This window comes from Pleurodeles waltl, chromosome 1_2, assembly GCF_031143425.1.
Source record: "Pleurodeles waltl isolate 20211129_DDA chromosome 1_2, aPleWal1.hap1.20221129, whole genome shotgun sequence".
Classification (NCBI taxonomy): Eukaryota; Metazoa; Chordata; class Amphibia; order Caudata; family Salamandridae; genus Pleurodeles; species Pleurodeles waltl.
This window is the reverse complement of record NC_090437.1, coordinates 267884195-267907885: the sequence shown is the minus strand read 5'-3', so window position 1 is coordinate 267907885 and position 23691 is coordinate 267884195. Positions and strand designations below refer to the sequence as shown.

General features: G+C 44.2%; 1 protein-coding gene across 2 annotated transcripts in view; it reads right to left on the bottom strand.

Moving 5' to 3' along the window:
* SMARCAD1 (SNF2 related chromatin remodeling ATPase with DExD box 1) overlaps positions 1-23691 on the bottom strand; it is a 690140-nt gene that overhangs the window by 264738 nt on the left and 401711 nt on the right. For both annotated transcript variants that reach the window (XM_069238045.1, XM_069238053.1), the window contains one exon: positions 14963-15098. In XM_069238045.1, coding sequence (XP_069094146.1) covers positions 14963-15098 — 136 coding nt within the window. The remainder of the gene's footprint in view (positions 1-14962; positions 15099-23691) is intronic.

Below are 23691 nucleotides of genomic sequence, written 5' to 3'. Positions count from 1 at the left end.
TTGGGGAGGCTACGCCTACCAAGCAATGTAACACCTATTTCCAAAGGGAGAGCGTTTTGCCTCCCTCTCCAAAGCTAAATCATTTGTTCTGCCTTCCTCTGCCTGAGCTGGTCAAGCAGCAGGAGGGCAGAAACCTGTCTTTGGATATGGAACAGCTTCAAGGGGACTTTTCCAACTTTGTGAAACAACAGTAATAGGTTTCTATTTGATTGACAGTTGCTGAGCTGGAGGGAAGATTCTAATGAATTTCTTAATAATCCTGTCAGAGAACAGAGACTGCATTACACGAAAGACGGAAATTTGAATAAGTATACTCTTACTGACTTGTGCTTGAGCCCCAACCTCACAGGTAGCTCCAGAAACATTTCCACATGCCTTCTTAGGTTTTGCAGTAAACTAGGGCCTATCCTGGGAAGGAAATGGTAAATTGTCTCAGATATACAGATGAGGAAATTCAGTGCGTTGAAGAACAAGTTACTTACCTTCGGTTACGTCTTATCTGGTAGAGATACATTCTAGTTGCAGATTCCTTGCCTTTGAATGTTCCTGAGTCATCAGTCTGGATCCTGAGATTTTTTTCCTCGAGGAGTACCCCTGCTTGCAGTTAGGTGGTGTTGGTCGGCTCTGCGTCCGTCGGCGGCGTAATGCAACCCAGTTATGACATCGAGGTACCTATATAGGTGCCACTCCAGCCTGCTGACATCAGTTTCTTCTCACAACTTTCTATGACAGAAGCATGGACCAAAGCAATACCATAGGGAGAGGTGAGTCAGTGCACCAATATCATACTAGAAGGTCTTGCAGGACCGAACAGGCAAAATACCCGTCCCTTTGGACCTGACTGTCCAGGCAGAAGTGTTTGGTGAACGTGTGCAGTGACACCCACGCTGCTGCCAGACAGATGTCTAGGACATGAACTTTACATGCTAATGCAGTGGTTGCAGTTGTTGCTCTGTTAGAGTGAGCACCGAAAGCCTCAGGAGGATGCTTTTTAGCCAATGCGCAGCACATTTAAATGCAGAGAACAACCTATCTGGAGATGGTTATTTTCTGCACTGCCTGACCTTTATTCGCACCCACAAGGAGTTGATCATCCACCCGAACTCTTTGGTATGATCAAGATAGAACGCAGCACACATTTTGGGTCCAGGCAGTGGAGTCCCTCCTCTTCCTTAAAAGGATGTGGGGGGGGTGCGTAAAAGCTTTGTTTTAAAAGGCTATTTTCAAAGTGAGAAGGCTGAGTGGACAGCTATGAAGTGGCTCAAAAGGAGCAAACATTAGAAAAGTAAAACCAGATCCCATTGGGGCATTGTGAATGGAGGAGGGAACAAATAGGCAAGACCCTTCGGGAATCTACTAATAGGAGATTTAAACAAGGAGGGTTGGTCAGGTAATCTCAGAAAAGCAGAGATAGCAGACGGATAACCTTTGAGGGTGCCCAAAGCACCTCCCTGCTGGGCAAGGAAAGTGACCTCAGATAAAGGGTAGAGAGGGGGTCAACAGGCTTGTCTGTGCACCATGCCACAAATTTATTCCATCAACAGGTGTATATCGTTTTGGTGGAGGGATGTCTGGCTGCCAAGATAACGTTACAGACTTTGGGCAGAAGGTCAAAAGTTGTCAACTGCTGCTGCTCAATCTCCATGCAATAAGGTGGTGACTGGAAAGGTTCAGGTGGAGAACCGCCCCCTGTTACGACAGACGATCCCCCCAAAGGGCAGTCTGATGGGAGGATCGATGACCATGCTTAACAGCTCAGGATACCAGATTCATCGTGCCCAATCCGGGGCCACAAGGATCACCCGGGCACAGTCGTTCTTGATATTCTTGAGAACTCTGTGCAGAAGTGGTCTGGGTGGAAAGGCATACAGGAGGCCTGAGTTCCACTTGAGACGCAAAGCTTTGCACAGCGAGTGCCAACCTAAAAATGCACCAAACAGCTGTCATTGCACGTTCTCTGCGGAGACGAATAGCTCTAACCAAGGCTCTCTGCATTGCTGAAAGAGCACCCATGGACGGAAACGCCCCCCCGTGATCGACCAGGCATTGTCAGCTGAGTTTGTCCGTTCTGACGTTCAGAGAGCCCGCCAGGGAAATGCCCCGATGTTCATCCATGTATAGAGGCGCAGAGCCTCCTGGCAAAGGGTCCACGACCCAACCCTGACCTGCTTGTTGCAGTACCACATGGTGGTGTTGTCTATGATGACCTGCACTACTTTCCCTTTGAAAGAGGGAAGGAATGCTTTCAATGCTAACTTGATCGCCCTGAGCTCCAAAAGATTGATGTGGAGCCCGGAGTCTGCCGGAGACCAGACGCCTCTGATCTCTGCCTATCTCACATGACCACCCCATCCGTCACTACTGTCAGATCTAGTTGGGGAAGGGAGAGGGATCTGCCGCTAACCCAATCACAGTTCAAGAGCCACCAATGTAGATCTTGTGCAGTGCCCTCCTAAATCTGGACCATGTCAGAGAGATTCCCTTGATGCTGCGCCCACTGGAACTTCAAGTCCCACTGCAGAGCCCGCATATTCAGTCTGGCATGTATTCTCACAGAAATACAGGATAGTGGCTGAAACATTGGTATCATAGCCTGAATATCCTGGACTCACCACTTGGGAGGATAGGCCCGAAGCTGCACTTTGTCCAGAACAGCTTCGATGAAAGGGAGCATCTGAGAGGGAGGCAGGTGTGACTTTGCCACCTTTATAGTTAACCCCCAGGGAATGCAGGCGGTCCCCAGTAGTCTGGAGGTGGGAGACAACAGCCAGGGGCAAGCCCGCCTTCAACAACCAGTTGTCGAAGTAGGGGAAGACTGAAACCCCGACCTGCAATGTAGGGTGGGTCCTTTAATCTGCAGGAGGAGCTCACAGGGAGGACTGGTGCAGTGTGATAGGTTCTAGGGTGCTGAGGGTTTCAGAAAAATACTTTTTCCTTCAGAGATCTCCCATACAGCTCAGCAGCATGAGAGGGGTTTGTTGAGATAGGGAAGAGAGTTTGAAAGCCTCAAAGGGGACTCACTGCATTTGGGGTTGGGGTGGTGCAATCCATTCTCTCAAAGATGAAACAGTTTGGCTGAGCCATGCAAGACAGACTAAAAGGGCAAGAGGACAAGTTGGCAGAGTAGCCACTGCTAGCAAAAAAGTAACTGATGTCTGGAATCATGGAACCTTGGGTAAGCAACACCTCATTTCTTGGATAGTGAGGAATGTAAAGTTTTTGCAATTTCCTTGCATGCTGAAAATGGATGTATCCGAAGTAGAACTGCTGTAGTTGTGTCTGAACGTAGTGGTAAGGTCAATCGGCCAAATGCACTTCAAAAAGACTATTGGCATTAGAATGAAAGATGCTTAGAGACTCCTTGATAAAAGAATGACTGAACAATCAATATTGTCTTTTAAGAACTGTAGCACATATCGTAGAGGCATTGATAACTGCCACTCTCTTGGACTCAGAATAGCCTTGATGGTGTTTGTGCCTCAAGCAATATCAGAGTACCAAATCACCAGAGAATTAACTCTCTCAATGGAGGTAAAAGTAAAGCATGATACTCCTTTACTAGAAGAGTAATTTCTCTGACCATCAATGTACAGTGGGTTGCTGCATGGGGATACTGGATTGCAAGACCATCAGTGGACACCTTCCTTGACAACCAATAAATAAATAGGCTTTCAGATATCCAGCAAGTTGATTGAGACGGTCAGGTGGGTTTGTACTTTTTCTTCAGTCAAGGCACAACTGCAGGGATATTCAATGGAGTCTGCGTGAGTTTTCTTCCTTACAACCATATTTCACCTACGATAGGGATGGCTTTCAATGCTCATCTTGGAGGGTCTTAGAAATAGTACAGGAAGCAGTCAGACTGATGTTCAGAAAGCGGAAGGACAAATCTCTAATACTCCCTATACAAGGGCATGAAAACAAAACAAAATCTCTAAGAGAAAAAGAAGTGGAGTTTATTGGAGACTCCTTACATACAGCATGTTTGACAGACATAGGGGGTATTGTGGCCTCTTGGATGGAGTAGAGGTCAGAGTACTTTCATATATTTGACTGTATTTTGGGTGTTCAATGGGGTGAATGTGCTACTAAACTGTATTGAAGGTCTATTCTCTAGCAGACCAAATGTTTTTCTACTGACTGCTTTTGCGACCACTTGAAAGATTCAATTCTGGAGAATCTAATATCTCAAGCTATGGCAGATAAAGTTCCAGCTTTATTGTCTCAACTACTCACGAGGAACATTGAATATCATTGGGCCTCAACTTTCTGGTATCCGCAATGAGATTTGGCATCTTAATTTAAATCCATTACATGATAAAGTGGAACAACTTATTCCCAAATCTTTACTGGGCAGGGCAAACCTGGTTTAATTGGCCATCCTTTCAAAGGTGTATATTTCCCTAGGGTTTTGCTAGCCATATATGTGTATGGAAAATGTCACTTACCCAGTGTACATCTGTTCGTGGCATTAGTCGCTGCAGATTCACATGCTGTGCACATCCCGCCATCTGGTGTTGGGCTCAGAGTGTTACAAGTTGTTTTTCTTCGAAGAAGTCTTTTCGAGTCACGAGATCGAGGGACTCCTCCCATTTCGACTCCATTGCGCATGGGCGTCGACTCCATCTTAGATTGTTTTCCCCCGCAGAGGGTGAGGTAGGAGTTGTATGCGCTAGTAATAGTGCCCATGCAATGGAGTGAATACGTATGTACATAATGTAGTTTAAAGTAATATATATATTTACAAATATACAGATGTTCAAGATCAACTTCTAAACGGCTACAGGCTCCCGGGGAGGCGGTTGGGCGCATGTGAATCTGCAGCGACTAATGCCACGAACAGATGTACACTGGGTAAGTGACATTTTCCGTTCGGTGGCATGTGTAGCTGCAGATACACATGCTGTGCATAGACTAGTAAGCAGTTATCTCCCCAAAAGCGGTGGTTCAGCCTGTAGGAGTTAAAGTTGTCTGAAACAGTGTTCGTAGTACTGCTTGTCCTACTGTGGCTTGCTGTGTTGTTAGCACGTCTACACAGTAGTGTTTGGTAAATGTATGAGGCGTAGACCATGTAGTTGCCTTACATATTTCTGTCATTGGAATATTTCCTAGAAAGGCCATGGTAGCACCTTTCTTTCTAGTTGAGTGTGCCTTTGGTGTAATAGGCAGTTCTCTTTTAGCTTTAAGATAACAGGTTTGAATGCACTTAACTATCCATCTAGCAATGCCTTGCTTAGAAATTGGATTTCCTGTATGAGGTTTTTGGAAAGCAATAAATAATTGTTTTGTTTTGCGAATTAGTTTTGTTCTGTCAATGTAGTACATTAACGCTCTTTTGATGTCCAATGTATGTAGTGCTCTTTCAGCTACAGAGTCTGGCTGTGGGAAGAACACTGGTAATTCTACTGTTTGATTTAAGTGGAACGGTGATATGACTTTTGGTAAAAAAATTAGGATTTGTTCGTAGAACTACCTTATGCTTGTGTATCTGAATAAATGGTTCTTGTTTGGTAAATGCTTGAATCTCACTTACTCTTCTTAAAGATGTGATGGCAATTAAAAATGCAACTTTCCATGTTAAGTATTGCATTTCACAAGAGTGCATGGGCTCAAAAGGTAGACCCATGAGTCGTGTTAAGACAATGTTGAGGCTCCACAAAGGAACTGGTGGTGTTCTTGGTGGTATAATTCTCTTTAGACCTTCCATAAATGCTTTTATGACTGGAATTCTAAATAGAGAAGTTGAGTGCGTAATTTGCAGGTAAGCTGAAATAGCTGTAAGATGTATTTTAATGGAAGAAAAAGCTAGCTTTGATTTTTGCAAATGTAGTAAGTATCCTACGATGTCTTTAGCAGATGCGTGTAAGGGTTGAATTTGATTATTGTGGCAGTAATAGACAAATCTTTTCCACTTATTTGCATAGCAATGTCTAGTGGTAGGTTTCCTAGCTTGTTTTATGACCTCCATACATTCCTGTGTAAGGTCTAAATGTCCGAACTCTAGGACTTCAGGAGCCAGATTGCTAGATTCAGCGATGCTGGATTTTGGTGTCTGATCTGTTGTTTGTGTTGCGTTAATAGATCTGGTATGTTTGGTAGTTTGACATGAGGCACTACTGAGAGGTCTAGTAGTGTTGTGTACCAAAGTTGCCTTGCCCATGTCGGTGCTATTAGTATGAGTTTGAGTTTGTTTTGACTCAGCTTGTTTACTAGATATGGAAGGAGTGGGAGAGGGGGAAAAGCGTAAGCAAATATCCCTGACCAACTCATCCATAACGCATTGCCCTGAGACTGATCTTGTGGGTACCTGGATGCAACGTTTTGGCATTTTGCGTTTTCCTTTGTTGCAAATAGATCTATTTGTGGCGTTCCCCAACTCTGGAAGTAAGTATTCAGTATTTGGGGGTGAATCTCCCATTCGTGGATCTGTTGGTGATCCCGAGAAAGATTGTCCGCTAGCTGGTTCTGAATTCCTGGAATAAATTGTGCTATTAGGCGAATGTGGTTGTGAATCGACCAATGCCATATTTTCTGTGCCAGGAGACAACTGTGTTGAGTGTGTGCCTCCCTGTTTGTTTAGGTAATACATCGTTGTCATGTTGTCTGTTTTGACAAGAATGTGTTTGTAGCTTATTATGGGTTGAAATGCTTTCAGCGCTAGAAATACTGCCAATAGTTCTAAGTGATTTATGTGAAACTGTTTTTGGTGAGTGCCCCATTGTCTTTGGATGCTGTATTGATTGAGGTGTGCTCCCCACCCTATCATGGAGGCATCTGTTGTTATTACGTATTGTGGCACTGGGTCTTGGAAAGGCCGCCCTTGGTTTAAATTTATACTGTTCCACCATTGAAGCGAGGTGTATGTTTGGCGGTCTACCAACACCAGATCTAGAATTTGACCCTCTGCCTGTGACCACTGTGATGCTAGGCACTGTTGTAAGGGCCGCATGTGCAACCTTGCGTTTGGGACAATGGCTATGCATGAGGACATCATGCCTAGGAGTTTCATCACCTTTTTTACTTGTATTTTTTTATTTGGATACATGGCCTGTATTACATTGTGAAATGCTTGAACCCTTTGTGGACTTGTAGTGGCAATCCCTTTTTGCTGTGTTGATTGTCGCTACTAAGTATTGCTGTGTTTGACACGGCAGAAGGTGTGACTTTGTGTAGTTGATTGAGAAACCTAGTTTGTGAAGGGTTTCTATGACATACTTTGTGTGTTGTGAACACCTTTCTAGAGTGTTGGTTTTGATTAACCAATCGTCTACAGGGAGTGCAGAATTATTAGGCAAGTTGTATTTTTGAGGATTAATTTTATTATTGAACAACAACCATGTTCTCAATGAACCCAAAAAACTCATTAATATCAAAGCTGAATATTTTTGGAAGTAGTTTTTAGTTTGTTTTTAGTTTTAGCTATGTTAGGGGGATATCTGTGTGTGCAGGTGACTATCACTGTGCATAATTATTAGGCAACTTAACAAAAAAAAATATATACCCATTTCAATTATTTATTATTACCAGTGAAACCAATATAACATCTCAACATTCACAAATATACATTTCTGACATTCAAAAACAAAACAAAAACAAATCAGTGACCAATATAGCCACCTTTCTTTGCAAGGACACTCAAAAGCCTGCCATCCATGGATTCTGTCAGTGTTTTGATCTGTTCACCATCAACATTGCGTGCAGCAGCAACCACAGCCTCCCAGTCACTGTTCAGAGAGGTGTACTGTTTTCCCTCCTTGTAAATCTCACATTTGATGATGGACCACAGGTTCTCAATGGGGTTCAGATCAGGTGAACAAGGAGGCCATGTCATTAGATTTCCTTCTTTTATACCCTTTCTTGCCAGCCACGCTGTGGAGTACTTGGACGCGTGTGATGGAGCATTGTCCTGCATGAAAATCATGTTTTTCTTGAAGGATGCAGACTTCTTCCTGTACCACTGCTTGAAGAAGGTGTCTTCCAGGAACTGGCAGTAGGACTGGGAGTTGAGCTTGACTCCATCCTCAACCCGAAAAGGCCCCACAAGCTCATCTTTGATGATACCAGCCCAAACCAGTACTCCACCTCCACCTTGCTGGCGTCTGAGTCGGACTGGAGCTCTCTGCCCTTTACCAATCCAGCCACGGGCCCATCCATCTGGCCCATCAAGACTCACTCTCATTTCATCAGTCCATAAAACCTTAGAAAAATCAGTCTTGAGATATTTCTTGGCCCAGTCTTGACGTTTCAGCTTGTGTGTCTTGTTCAGTGGTGGTCGTCTTTCAGCCTTTCTTACCTTGGCCATGTCTCTGAGTATTGCACACCTTGTGCTTTTGGGCACTCCAGTGATGTTGCAGCTCTGAAATATGGCCAAACTGGTGGCAAGTGGCATCGTGGCAGCTGCACGCTTGACTTTTCTCAGTTCATGGGCAGTTATTTTGCGCCTTGGTTTTTCCACATGCTTCTTGCGACCCTGTTGACTATTTTGAATGAAACGCTTGATTGTTCGATGATCACGCTTCAGAAGCTTTGCAATTTTAAGAGTGCTGCATCCCTCTGCAAGATATCTCACTATTTTTGACTTTTCTGAGCCTGTCAAGTCCTTCTTTTGACCCATTTTGCCAAAGGAAAGGAAGTTGCCTAATAATTATGCACACCTGATATAGGGTGTTGATGTCATTAGACCACACCCCTTCTCATTACAGAGATGCACATCACCTAATATGCTTAATTGGTAGTAGGCTTTCGAGCCTATACAGCTTGGAGTAAGACAACATGCATAAAGAGGATGATGTGGTCAAAATACTCATTTGCCTAATAATTCTGCACTCCCTGTAGGTACGGGAACACATGTATTTGCTGCCTTCTGATATGTGCAGCTACAACTGCTAGGCACTTTGTAAAAACTCTTGGCGCAGTTGTTATTCCGAATTGCAACACCTTGAATTGGTAGTGTGTTCCTTGGAACACAAACCTTAAGTACTCTGTGTGAAGGATGTATCGGTATATGGAAATATGCATCCTTTAGGTCTAGTGTTGTCATGTAGTCTTGTTGTTTGGGTAGTGGGATTACGTCTTGTAATGTCACCATGTGAAAGTGATCTGATTTGATGTAGGTATTTAATGTTCGGAGATCTAATATAGGTCTCAGAGTCTTGTCTTTTTTGGGTATGAGAAAGTACAGAGAGTAAACTCCTGTTCCTTTCTGTTGTTCTGGTACTAATTCTATTGCTTCTTTTAGTAGTAATGCCTGAACTTCTAGTCCTAGAAGATCTATATGTTGTTTTGACATATTGTGTGTTTTCGGTGGCACGTTTGGAGGGAATTTGAGAAATTCTATGCAATAACCATGCTGGATAATTGCCAGTACCCAAGTGTCTGTTGTTATCTCCTCCCAATGTTTGTAAAATTGTCTTAGTCTCCCCCCCACAGGTGTTATGTGTTGGGGATGTGTGACTTGGAAGTCACTGTTTGTTTTGAGGGGTTTTGGGGCTTTGGAACTTCCCTCTATTTTTTGGGAATTGTGCCCCTCTATATTGCCCCCGAAAACTTCCCCGCTGGTATTGGCTTTGATAAGTGGGCCTTGCTTGTGAGGTTGTGGCCTCTGTAGGTTGACCTCGAAACCCTCCCCTAAATGGTGTTTTGCGAAATGTGCCTCTACTTTGTGGGGAGTAGAGTGCGCCCATGGCTTTTGCGGTATCAGTATCTTTTTTGAGTTTTTCAATAGCAGTGTCGACTTCCGGCCCAAACAACTGCTGTTCATTAAAGGGTATATTCAGCACGGCTTGTTGTATTTCCGGCTTGAATCCTGACGTACGCAACCATGCGTGTCTCCTTATTGTTATTGCAGTATTTACTGTCCTTGCAGCTGTATCTGTTGCGTCCATTGATGACCGTATCTGATTATTGGAGATACTTTGTCCTTCTTCTACCACTTGTTGTGCCCTTTTCTGGAACTCTTTGGGTAAGTGTTCTATGAAATGCTGCATTTCGTCCCAATGAGCTCTATCATATCTTGCCAAAAGTGCTTGTGAATTGGCAATACGCCATTGGTTTGCTGCTTGTGCTGCAACTCTTTTACCCGCAGCATCGAATTTGCGACTCTCCTTGTCTGGAGGTGGTGCATCTCCCGAGGTATGAGAGTTTGCTCTCTTGCGAGCTGCCCCAACCACCACAGAATCTGGTGTTAATTGCTGCGTAATATAAACAGGGTCTGTTGGTGGTGGCTTATACTTTGTTTCCACCCTTGGAGTTATGGCTCTGCTTTTAACAGGCTCCTGAAATATTTGTTTTGAATGTTTTAGCATTCCTGGGAGCATAGGTAAGCTTTGGTATTGGCTATGAGTGGAGGAGAGTGTATTAAATAAAAAGTCATCCTCAATTGGTTCTGAATGCAAGGTGACGTTATGAAACGCAGCTGCCCTTGAGACCACCTGCGTGTAGGATGTACTGTCTTCAGGTGGCGACGGCCTTGTAGGGTAACAGTCTGGGCTGTTATCTGATACAGGAGCATCATAAAGGTCCCATGCATCAGGATCATCTTGACTCATTGCAGTATGAGTCGGAGATTGCATCAGTGGTGGAGTGGCTACCGGTGATGTATGCATTGATGGTGGTGGAGTTGTTTGTCTTGCCACCTTTGCCTGTGGCTGCTTGTCCTTTTCTTGAAAGGCAAGTCTTCTTTTCATCTTAATTGGGGGAAGAGTGCTTATCTTCCCTGTGGTCTTTTTGAATGTGGAGCCTTCTTTGAGTGTAGTCTGGCTCAACAGATTGAAGTTCCTATCCGAACTTATGTCCTTGCATCTGGGAGGACAATCCCTGTTCCTCTGTGTAGGAACCTGTTTTCGGTTCCGATGCTGGATGTTTCGAAATCGAAATCTTTTCGGTCGCCTTTTTGGGCTCCGAGGCAACCTTCTTTATTTTTGGCGTCGTGGTTTCTCGGTGCCGAACCATTTCGGTGCCACTGTCTCGGTGCCGAATCTGTTCGGGCCGGTGTCTCGGGCCAGAGATTGCTGTGTGGTGGTATCTCGACCGGAGTCGGATGACTTCGCCATATGCATGCCCTTTTTCGGTGCCAATGATCGGTCACCTATCTTTCGGGTTAAGCCATGGCCTGTTGGCGGTGGCGTCCCCTGGGCTTTTGTTGTCTTCTCGTGAGTTTTATGTTTCGATGTCTTACTCACGGTTTTCGGCGTTTCTTCGGGATCGTGCTCGTCCGAGTCCGATTCATGGATGGAGAAGCTTTCTTCTTCCTCCTCGAAACGCCCTTGTCCTGTCGGCGCCAACACCATCTGCAGTCTTCTTGCTCTTCGGTCTCAATGTCTTCCTCGACCGAAACGCTCGACAGGCTTCACAGGTATCCTCCTTGTGCTCTGGAGACAGACACAAGTTACAGACCAGATGCTGATCTGTATATGGATACTTGTTATGGCATTTTGGGCAGAAGCGGAATGGGGTCCGTTCCATCAGCCTTGAAGAGACACGTGGCCGGGCCGACCAGGCCCCGACGGGGGGATCGAAAAAACCCCGAAGGGCCACCGGAGCTCTTCAAAAATCGGTGTCGATCTGTTATAACTAACCCGATACCGAACGCAAACAATACCGACGATTTTTCCGAGATTCGAACTAACTTTCCGACCCGAAACACGGAGCGAAAAGGAACACGTCTGAACCCGATGGCGGAAAAAAAACAATCTAAGATGGAGTCGACGCCCATGCGCAATGGAGTCGAAATGGGAGGAGTCCCTCGATCTCGTGACTCGAAAAGACTTCTTCGAAGAAAAACAACTTGTAACACTCCGAGCCCAACACCAGATGGCGGGATGTGCACAGCATGTGTATCTGCAGCTACACATGCCACCGAACACTTATATACAATTAGGGGGTTATTCTAACTTTGGAGGAGTGTTAATCCGTCCCAAAAGTGACGGTAAAGTGACGGATATACCACCAGACGTATTACGAGTTCCATAGGATATAATGGACTCGTAATACGGCTGGTGGTAAATCCATCACTTTTCCGTCACGTTTGGGACGGATTAACACCTCCTCCAAAGTTAGAATAACCCCCTTAGTCTGGTATCTTACTACAACATTTATATAGAGCAAAAAACGATCGCTCCAAGAATTCGAAGCAGTGATTAGATGATAATCAGCTTTCATTAATACTACTTTGCTTACTGTGGGTGGGCGCGCAAGAGATTACACCAACTATCACACTATCCTACTGAGTCAGACCGAATTAATAGCTCTGGATGATCTGCATTTGCCAAGTCCTAAAATTTTTGTTAAATCTTCTTCAAAAATGGTTTAATAAGAACACAGAACAACCATAGCTCAAGTTTACAAGAAACACCTGACATACTCTTCTCTGGGATATTCACTCAGAGAGGTTTTGCAGGTCTCTTACTAAGAAATGGCAAGGAAGTAAATGGCAAGGTAAGCCATTTATTAATAAAAGCATTTCTTTGATGCTGGCAAGTTAATTCATCTGCAGAATTTCCAGTTAACTTTTTGATATTGCAAAAAGAAGACTTTTAAAATGTGCAAATTCAATGGGCAAAATGTCCTTAGGGTTTAACTGAGACTGCCTCTTCCCTTAGGGAGGAATGGCCCACAATTTTATTTAAGTAATATGTCTCATTCTACTGTGCATGCAAACGTGCCGCAGATACTCAGGAAATGCCATAAGAAGCTGGGCCTGCCACATCTACTTCCACTAACTAAGGTGCTTCTGGTCTTAAGAATAGTGGTCTTGCAGTAGTGGCGATCCCTAAACTCCAACATTATAAGATTTTTTCCGCTTGTATTATAAATTACATTTTGGGCTTGCCGTCTGTGTCAGAAACAGGAGTTAGAATGTACCTTCAAAAAAACTAAGCATTGTAAACAAAAAATTCTCTATTGAAATAAGGATCTGTTAAACCGAGTTAATTACCATCAGATTAGATGTCACAAATCCCGCTAAATATCAGTATTCGATTTTTATTTCAATTATGACTGCTATGAAAATGTCTGCAAGTGAGATACAGTATGCACCATCATTCTTTAATAGATGGCACTAAAATATTCTTCACAAAGGAAGGATCCTGGTTTGCTAAAAGTCTAAGATGTTGTCTTGTGTGAAGGATGGCTGTGCTGCTGTTCTATCTATTAAAACATGCTGGCCTACATCATTGTTTGGAAATGCTAAAATGGTTGCCTTCTGCTACATCACTGTCTTTTGAAGAGTGAATCTCACCTGCCAACATGAAGAGGCTTCACAGTAAGCCCCAAGCCCATGCAGCATACTGTGACATCAGGTGCTATGTGGGTAGGTGAAGTGGGTGTTCCTTCCAAAGGTTAGGAACATATCTAAAAATCTAGATTTTAAGGATCTTGGTAGGGTAAGCACAAAAAGAGTTTATTTGAATGCCACACTAGTGAAGAGGAATACTGAATGTTATAATATTTGGGCTAAACCTACCAAGACGTCGTTCAAATTAAAACATTCTATTATTCTAAATGAGATTGACTTCAGCTTCAAGTATCCAACAGCATTAAGTGTGGAATATGACAACTGTGCGCAATTAAAGTCAACGTGTTTTTCTGCACTGTGTTTTTGGAAGAGGAAACATGAATATAGCTCAACATCTCCACATCCACCTGCATCCCCTTTAAGTCTGCTTTTTCAATTTTAGTCTATAGAGAAAGCCATAAGGAATTAAACAGGTGTTGGCAGCATCAATTCAAATTTACGTGGAACGAAAAACTATTATTGGTTCATACTAATGAAAAAATGATGTTCATTTTAAAATCAATGGAAAGCAGCATTTCAGTGTTCATAAAAATAATGGAAAGCTTACATTTTTCATAAAAAACTAACTTTGCAGTTATACTATTATACCTGGATATTTAGAAACTAGTTATAACAATAATTTAACTGGCTCTGTTTCAGCTTTCACACAATTGTGGTATACTTTATGGGGCATATTCAAAGTCTCTGGGTCTCTGTCGAAACTCTGAAGATATTTCTTAAGATGAAGAACAGGGCCAGCTTTAGTGCTGGTGGCACCCTGTTCGACAGTCTTTTTTGGCACCCGCACCCCATGACCACCTCTTAGGATTCCCTCACTACTACCCAGCAAATGTGTCCCTCATCTCTCCATAGCCTCCCTTTCACATACATTCATTTGTTTAAAAGTGCTGGTAAAGGCTGTCTTTACTAATCCACTCAGCTATCCACATAAAATATAGTTATTTTCTTTACAGCAGGCATATTAACCGTCTACACTACTTTATAGCGAGTCAAAGCTGCCGCTAGATAAAACTCACATCTCTCTCCCTAGCAGGAACATTAATCACAAGAGGTATTCTTGATATTTAATTGCTTCCTGAAGGCTGGATGCACAAGGAGCTTTTCAGCAGGTGCTTTTGAATCACAAGTTTCATAAGTTATTGCTAAACACGGCGCCCCCTAAGGTCAGCACCCCCCAATACAAGTGAGCACTCGCCGCTTTAAAGCCGGCCTTGATGAAGAATCTGTATGAAGTCATTATTCAGTGTACAAGCTATAAACATACCACCATGTTCTTTTAGTCTCCGCTTCAGCAACGCCTACATTTTGAAGCATTAAATGCTAAGTCAACAGGTGCGTGCGACTTCCCCCAGCCAAACTGTTTTGTGAGGCCTGACCAAACATCAGTACTGAGAATATAGGGGGTAAATGCAGGGCATTGTTCTAAATCCCTCCTCACTTTTAAAAGAATCTCAGAATATAGTTGGAATATAACTGCATATTAAGTGCAGAAGCAGTGACAACAGAAGCATGTCATTATCTCATAAATGTTAGAAGATTGATTCACCTTCTGATTTGACAAACCAAGACAACTTAAAAATATTAGGAAATTCAAAGTTTGGTTTTATCATGGAAGTACACTGGGAGCTTGGGGTAAACAAAAAAAGCCCAGATAATAGCAGCCCTTACATTTAAAGTCATAAGGTGCTGGTAGCGCATGGAACTCATATTTTTTAGCATGTGACCTTCATCAAAGACTGCATAATTAATTTTCATCCGTCGAAATAAGCTGCGGTCATCTGAATTGCTGATGGCACTGTTGTACCTGCCAAACAAAAAAATGTGTTTAATACTGTAGCATGCCATAAATTTATCCGAGCTGCAATGATGACTGATTAAAATTTGATAAGACAACCTGAAAAAACAGTTTCACATAATTTTCTTCTGAAACAATGAACATAGTTTAAGGTTTGGAGAACAAACTAGAATGCAATTTTGGATGCACGCAATGCTTATTTGCAGTCTCAAATATAACTCGATTTTGCAGACTGTGTTTATGTTAGGGATCTAGTAGTTGACCTTGTGGAAGAAGAAGGGACGAGTTGTGGAAGAATTTACTTTTTACGTTCCTAGTTTTCTAAAATTTCTTAGACTGTAGACATTTAGAGAGCACATTAAGGAGTCTAAGAAAACAATATTAGAAGAGTTATTTTGCAAAAACTGAGCAGAAAACAGTTAAAGAAATCAAGACCCTTTCTTAACCACTCACACAGGGCTGAATAACTAGTTTGGTATTTGCATAGTAATTTACAAAACTAGTTTATTGTCAATGCTCATTATTCACAAAAATTGTACAAACATGTGGTCAACAAAACTGACCATTCCATGTAATTATATTTTCTTTGTCCACATGTGAGGACTTCTTTAATAAACACTGTTAATAACTATATCGTACAAATCTGTGATTAAGTGATGTAGTAAAGTAGCATCTTTCTGACACATTTACTACCACTTTTTGACTGGTGTCAGTATGTTTTGACTGTAGTAGACTGGGATCCTGCTAACCAGGACTCCAGTGTCTGTGCTCTCTCTCCTCTAAATTTGGTGACTGGAAAACTTTTACACACACAATTGGATAATGGTGCACACATATAAGTCCCTAGGATATGGTACTTAGATACCCAGGGCATTGGTGTAACAGGGGACTCTCATGTATTATGCCACCCACTGGAGCCCATACAAACTGTGCCTGCAGGCCTAACACTGCAGCCTGCGTGAAATGGTGCATGCACCTTTCACTTTAGCTTTAAGGCTGGTCTTATTTTACGGTCACTGAACTTTGACACTGTATATTTTCGAACTCCCCCAGCACCTGGGATCCTAACACACTTTCCTTGATTGGGCACCTCCATTCGTATACCACTTTTTTAGTGTATGTTTTGGCCCCCTCATAGGGCCACGTGTATTCCTAAGCTATTTTTGATTGTTTATAAGTGTATATTTTGTGTGTGGATATCTCCAAGTGGAGCTATATCAGCATTAGTATAGTGTTTAATGTTGTAATAAAGAAACCTTTATTTTTGCAACACCCAGTGTTGTTCTTTCTTGTGTACAGTTACAGACGGACTATTGTGGTATTCCAAGTGCTTTACACTCCTCCTAGATGAGCTTTAGCTGCTCACCACAGCTACCCAGGAAAGCTTTTGCTATCTGGACACCTAAGCACTATCAGTAAGGGTTACTAGGACTCAGTATAGAGTGTCACACCAAAGGTGTACACCCATAAACTGAGTCAGCCTCCTACATAGGTGGTTAAGCAGTGGGATAAAACACTTGCACTGCTTTACCACTTAGTCATCAGTGACTTTCCAGAAGAAATATCACTTCTAACTGCTGGGTACATACTGTACTTGAAACTCAGACACTTCTAAACATTTTGCTTGGGTAGTCAGGGGTCTAGCATATCCCTTTCTCCAAACTGTTTAAGTTTAGAAATTTAGAGCAGGTAGGTTCATTACATACACTACTCTAACATCATGTCTCTAGTTGAAGAAGCAGACCGAACTCAGAAGTCTCGGTACGGAGCACTTAAGTCCCAGGAGCTTAGGACCCTATTTACAGCTAGGAAACTTAAGACGTGTAGTAATCCTGTCAAATCTATTCTCTTAGTCTTGCTCATTCAGGATCACATACAGAACCCTGATAGGTAAAGAGAGTTTGATGCGGAGGGTTAGCCACCAGTGCTGAATAAGGAGGGACTAGGTACTTCCTACGGCCATGTTAGTCAAGAGCTTGAGGAGAGAGAAGAAACCTTTGAGCATGAAGTGGGCAATCCTGGTAGTACTAGAGGGGGTTGTAGCATAGGGCCCATGTTCTCCCCTCCTAAAGTGGTCGAAAGGGTTTCTAGGAAGAGTAGATCCTCCTCATCCACAGCTTCCCTCGTCTCAGCCTCTTCTGCTGGGTCCATCCATTCTAGGTCAGTAGAGGGATCCTTAGAAAGGGGATTAAGCTTGCTGAAAGTTGAGAAGGCCAAATTAAAGTTGAAAAAACAGCAACTAGCTCATGGGAGAGAGGTCCTAAAGATAGAAAGAGAATTTGCGGCTAGAACCCCACAGAGGCTGAATAGAGAGTCCAGGGATAGGGAAGACACTTTTGATTCCAGGAACCTTAGCAGGATAGTCCCTTCTCACAAGGCCTGATATCCATAAGTGGATTACTGCTTTGGAGAGGGCCTGTAAAATCCAGAAGGTCCCTCAAAGGCAGTGGGCAGCTATCCTGTGGCTCTCATTTGCAGACAAAGGAAGAGACAACCTCTTAGCAGTGAGGGAAGAGGATGCAGACAACTACAAGGTCTTGAAGGAGGCTCTGATTGATAGGTTTGTCTCACAACTGTTGGGTATAGGATTAAGTTCAGGGAAACTCAGAAGGAGTCCTCTCAAGACTGGATAGATTTTGTTGACTGTGCAGTTAAGGCTCTGGAAGGCTGGTTACATGATAGTAATGCGCATGACTATGAAGGGCTGTACAATCTAATCATGAGAGCACATCCTTAATAACTATGAGTCTAACAAACTGCACCAATACTTAGTGGACTCTGATCTGACTTCTCCCCAAGAATTGGGAAAGAAGGCAGACAAATTGGTTCATACCAGGGTGGGTAAGAAATCCCACAGTGGGGGTGACCAAAAGAAGAAAACTCAGCAGAAGGATGGGGGGAATCTAAAGATAAGAAGAAAGTCTTCTACAGGTCCAACCAGTCACCTTGCCTACTTTTTATGCACCCCACATCCCACTAGTGCCCCTAGCAATAGCACTGGTAGTAGCACTTCAACCAAGGGTGTGGCTGGGTTCACCTTGGGTACTGCAGTCGACTCCAGCAGAGTCAGAGAAAGCGCTGAGGCTGTCCTATTATCAGAGGGTGGCACTGACCTTGTCACTCTGGCTACCTGGCCTCCTAATATGAGGAAATACAGGCAGTACCCCGTCATAACTGGTATTGAGGCAAAAGCTTACTGGGACACAGGTGCCAGTGCCACCATGATGACTGAAAAACTGTTGTCTCTGGAGCAGATCTTATTTGGTCACAATTACCAAGTCACCAATGCTGGTATCACTCAGTGCCACCACATGGCAGTTGTTAACTTTAACTAGGGGGAGAGGTTTACTTTTTACTGGCTCTAAAAAAAGTTGTAGTGTCCTCTTCTATTCCTGAAGAATGTCTAATGGGCAATCATTTGGAGGCCTTAGCCCCAGCTGAAGTGGAGTTGCAGGCTGATGAAGCAATGCTGGGCATCCCTGCAAATGTCTTTGTGACTACAAGAGCACAGGCTAAGAATCAGGGAGAATCAAGACCAGCCAGCTCCAAAGAAGAGAGTTAGTAAGGGTAAGAAATTACCCTCTGACCAAAATTTACGTGAATATCAGTTTCCTCAGGGAGATGGTCTTGCCCCTTGTGCGCCTGGGCCTGACACAGCAGAGCTCTTGGGTGCAGGGGGACTCTCCAGGGAAGAATTCAGTTAGGAGCAGAACTCCTGCCCCGCTGTTGAAGGCTTCAGGCAGCAAGCTGCGGCATGAGGCAGGGGATGTCAGTGGACCCCACTGGGTCTATTGGTAAAATGGGCATTGGCCCTAGCTCAAGACATTCCCCTTGCAGGACATCTTGGGCAAAGTAAGAACTGGGACAGGCTTGTTCCACCCTTTCACTGACCCCAGATGTCTGAAGATACCAAGTTTTGTCATTCCTGTGTCACCTGTCAAGCCATTGGCAAGTTAGGCAGCACTACAAAAGCCCCCCTAATTCCACTTCCATGGGTTGGGGTTCCTTTTGAGAGGGTAGTGATTGACATTGTTGTTACCTCTGATCCTCCAACAGCATCTGGGAACATATGTATTCTGGTGGCGGTGGACAATGCCATCAGGTACCCAGGGACCATTTACCTTAGGACCACTAGAGCTCCTGCCATGGCCAAGGCCCTCCTAGGAATCTTTCCCAGGGCGGGCGTCCCTAAAGAGGTTGTATCTGACAGAGGTGCAAACTTCATGTATGGATACCTCCAAGCAATGCGGAAGGAATGTGGTGCAACATACAAATTCACCACTCCTTATCATTCACAAAGAAATGGGTTAGTTGAGAGATTCAACAAAACCGTAAAAGGCAAGGTTAAGGGACTCTCAGAGAAATTGTGAAGACAATGGGATGTCCTATTACCTTTCCTTCTTTCTGCCTACAGAGAGGTTCCACAGAAGAAATTTCTATTCTAAACTACTGAATTTCTTGATTTACTGGGATGATTCAGAGTCTCTTGATTTTAGATGTTAGTGCACCAAAGACAATGATGTGTTTGGACTCGCTGTGTTGTTCTGCTGGCCTCCTCAAGACAAAAATATGGACTTTAACAGACAGAAATGCATTCCCAGTAGACTCCAACAAATGAAAAAAGGCTCAATTACGAACTGACGGTTTAAATGAATCTAGGCGTTCTTGTTCATTTTTCACTGCAATGCCTCATGCTGTTCTCAACCCAGGACTTAAGTCAATTCTTGTGTGTCCTCCCCTTTGCAGCATAACACATTCTGATTACACAGAACAGCATCGCTCTAGTCAACACTTCAAACGACTAATACATTTTACAAAGGGAAATAATTCCTACACTCATGTTTCACTAAAATGACAGTTATTTGTCCAAAGGTTAACGGTTATACCTGCTCGGGATTGAAAGGATCTTAATCCTGGTTTCTAACTTATTGTTTGCTGACATTGCTGCATCTCCATGTTCTGACCCACATATGTTGGGGGAAGAAATTACATACTCTTGTGGCTTCTCACTCTAATATGAGTAGGCGTTGCGTACCCACGTGTGACTCCATTCACAAATTTGTGTTTTTCAGCCAGTATCACTATGCCTTCAATAACCTTTAGTTTTGCTATTAATCTTTTTCAGTGAAGACCCCCAAAGAGTCGCCATTTGAACTGTTGCTGGCTGATACACCAGATCTGGCCCTGGTATTAAAGTGGGCAGGGGAGTAGTTTATCAAATATTTGACTGTTTCCCTGACCTATACTTACTTTGAACAGGCTGATTATGTGAAGGATAAAACCATCATACACGTCAAAGTACAAAATAGAAAAGTAAGCAGTGTATTTCTGTAAGTAAAAAGTAGTGACTAATAAAATTACACAACAGGATTGTGCACAGCAAACGCAAAGGTAACTCCATAAAAGAGGCCAAAGCCAGATTTCCATAGCCTGCAAGACACCATGGCCAAAATGAATGTTTTAAGTACTACTCATTTTCAGGCAGCTATTTACATCACAGTATTTTCCTCAAAAGATCTTTGGAGTTTTTTGTGCATCCAACCTAGGGCCCCCTTCGAATGCAGATACCTGTTTTATGGGTCTACACCTGAAAAACAAGTTACTTATGTTCAGTAACGCTCTTTCTGTGTATTCTCCAACCACAGATCCCTCACTTCTAGAATATCCCCAGATCTGTTGAACAAGTTACTAACCTTCAGTAACAAATTATCTAGTAGAGATATATTCTAATTGCAGATTCCTTACCGTAGAATTTCCCCCAGGCGTCAGTCTGGGTCCGGATACTTTTCTTCAAGCAGTACCCTTGCACGCTGTTAAGTGGCGTCGGTTGACTCCGCGTCCGTCATTGGTGTCATGGTTGCTGAATATGACATTGCGGGTCGCATATAGGTGCCACCCCAGCACGCTGACATCAGTTTCTTTTAATGACTTTCCACACCAGAAGCGTGGAGCTATGAAGAACACTGACTCTGGTGGACCAGAACTAGGGCCGTACCTTAGAATTGATACCCAAGCAATACCATCCTCGGAGGTAAGTCTGCAAAACAAATTCATACTAGGAAGTCCTGTAGGACTGAACGGGAAAAGTACCCGCCCCTTCGGACCTGACTGTCCAGGCAGTAGTATTTAGTAAACGAGTGCACGGACACCCAAGCTGCTGCCTGGCAGACGTCCAGGACTGGAACTCTGCATGCTAATGCAGTGGTTGCAACTGCTGCTCTGGTAGAGAGTAAGCGCACAAGCCCTTCAGAGGTTGATTTTTAGCCAATGCCTAGCACATTTTAAGGCAGAGGACCACCCACCTAGAGATGGCCCTCTTCTGCAGTGGCCAACCTTTCTTTGCACCCACATAACCCACAAAGAGTTGATCATCCACCCAGAACTCTGTTGCATGATCAAGATAGAACACCAGTGCTCCTTTTGGGTCCAGACAACGGAGTCTCTCCTCTTCCTTCGAAGGATGTGGGGTGCATAAAAAGTAGGCAAGGTGACTGGTTGGCCTACATGAAAGGGAGTGACCACTTAATTCAGACAAAAAGCCCTAGTACGAAGCGCCACCTTGTCAGGGTGGATGAGGATGAAATGTGGTTTGGAAGAAAGAGCCTGCAGCTCACTCACTCTGATGGCAACAAGGAAGACCGTTTTCAGAGTAAGCAGGCAAATTAGGCAGTTGTGAAGCAGCTCAAATGAAGCACTCATTAGATAGGTAAGAACCAAGTTCAAATACCATTGGGGCATTATGAATGGGGAAGGATAAAGAGAGGGGCAAAGCGCTTAAGAAATCATCCAACAATTGGAGATTTAAACAAGGAGAGCTCGTCAGGCAATCGGAGGAAAGCAAGATGGCAGACAACCTTTAGGGTGCTCAGAGTCCTGCTGGGCTAGGCCAAAGAAAGAATAAACAAAAGAACCTCAGAAAGAGGTGCAGAGAGGGGGGGGGGGTCAACAGACTTGTCTGTACACCATGCCACAAATCTGTTCCAATGACAGGCATATACAGTTTTGGTGGAGGGATACCTAGCTGCCTTGATAAGTTTACAGACCACAAGCGGAAGGGCAAAAGCTGCCAACTGCTGCTGTTCAATCTCCATGCAAGAAGGCGGAGACTGGACAGGTTCGAGTGGAGAACAGTCCCCTGCGGCTGCGACAGAAGATCCTCCCAAAGGGGCAGTCTGAACGGAGAATCGATGGCCATGCTCAAAATTTTTGGATACCAAATGCTTCCTGTCCAGACTGGAGCCACAAAAATGACTTGGGCCTGGTCGTTCTAGATCGTCCTAAGAACTTTGGGCAGAAGTGGTATAGGCGTACAGGAGGCCAGAGTTCCAGTTGAGACAAAAAGCGTTGTGCACCGACTGCAGGCTTGGCCAGGAGGCTGGGAGATGTCATCCCACAGCTACCCAGGTAAGTTGAGATACCAGGGGTCGTAGGGACGCCGATGGTCCAGCTGACCAAGGCCCGGGGGCTCTGGGAGCAGGGGTGTCTTGGCATCGGAAACAGCTTACCAGGCTGGTCACAGTCATGAGGAGTCCTAGGATTTAGGCTGCAGGAATGGCTGTGGAGTCCGGTGGACTCTTATTCAGAAGCGCAGGGGAACCTTCACTGGAATGGTGGCCAACTTAGACTCGGGCCAGGGGCGTCGGGTACAGAGATGGTTCCAGGCGGGGATTTCACATTTCCTCAGGCAAACGTCTTCTTTAGAGATGGTTTCTTTGGACAGGTCCACTGTCCACATAAGTTCTTATTCTTTATTGAAGGCAGGCAGCTCTCCTAAGGCTTCTGAGGTCGCTGGGCTGCAGGACAAGTCATCGTCTTGTGCAGGTTCTTTGGAGGCTGCAGACAAGCCGGTAGGGCTAAGACAAAGTAAGTGGATGTCTTCAGTCTTCTCTGCTTGTGCTACTTAGTGGTGTCCGGCTCTTAGGTGGCCATGTGTCCGATTCTAGGGTTCAGGGGTGCCACCTAAATACTGAATTGTAGGGGCATTACAGAGAGTGCCAGGGGGTACCCAATGGGCTACTCACCATTAGGGTGACTACACCCTTCCCATGACCACTTCCTTGGGGAGTAGGCATAGCCCTAACCCTGTTGGCCTAATTTCTTCCATGCAAGATGGAGGAATTTAAAAAGTAGTGTCCACTTTAGTTTGTCCACCCTAGGGGTGAGGCTGGCAAGAAGTGAGCATTCCTCCTAATTTACCTGCTGCCAAAAGTGGGGTCAGGAACTGGGGGTTGGCCTCCTACACCAGTTGGGGAGGCCTGGGTCGCATTTCAAAGACAGAAAGGTCTTTGAAGCTCCTCGCCCTGGAACGTCATCCATGTCCATCCTACCTAGGAGAGGTCATACCTCTGCCCAGAGCATGCCTTTGTTTTGAGCCCTCAAGAGCACTGGCTCTCACCTCAGGGGGCCCAAACTCAGTCTTAAGGTGGCTGTACTTGTTTTGACCTGTCAGTGCCCAGGCTAGGAGTTGGTAGGTTTTTCAGGGGGTACCTCTAAGGTGCCCTATGAGTGAATGCATTAATAAATCCATCACTGGATTAAGTGAAGGCTTATGAATATGAGATGTTTGATACCAAACATCCCTATTGTCAGTGAAGCCATTATG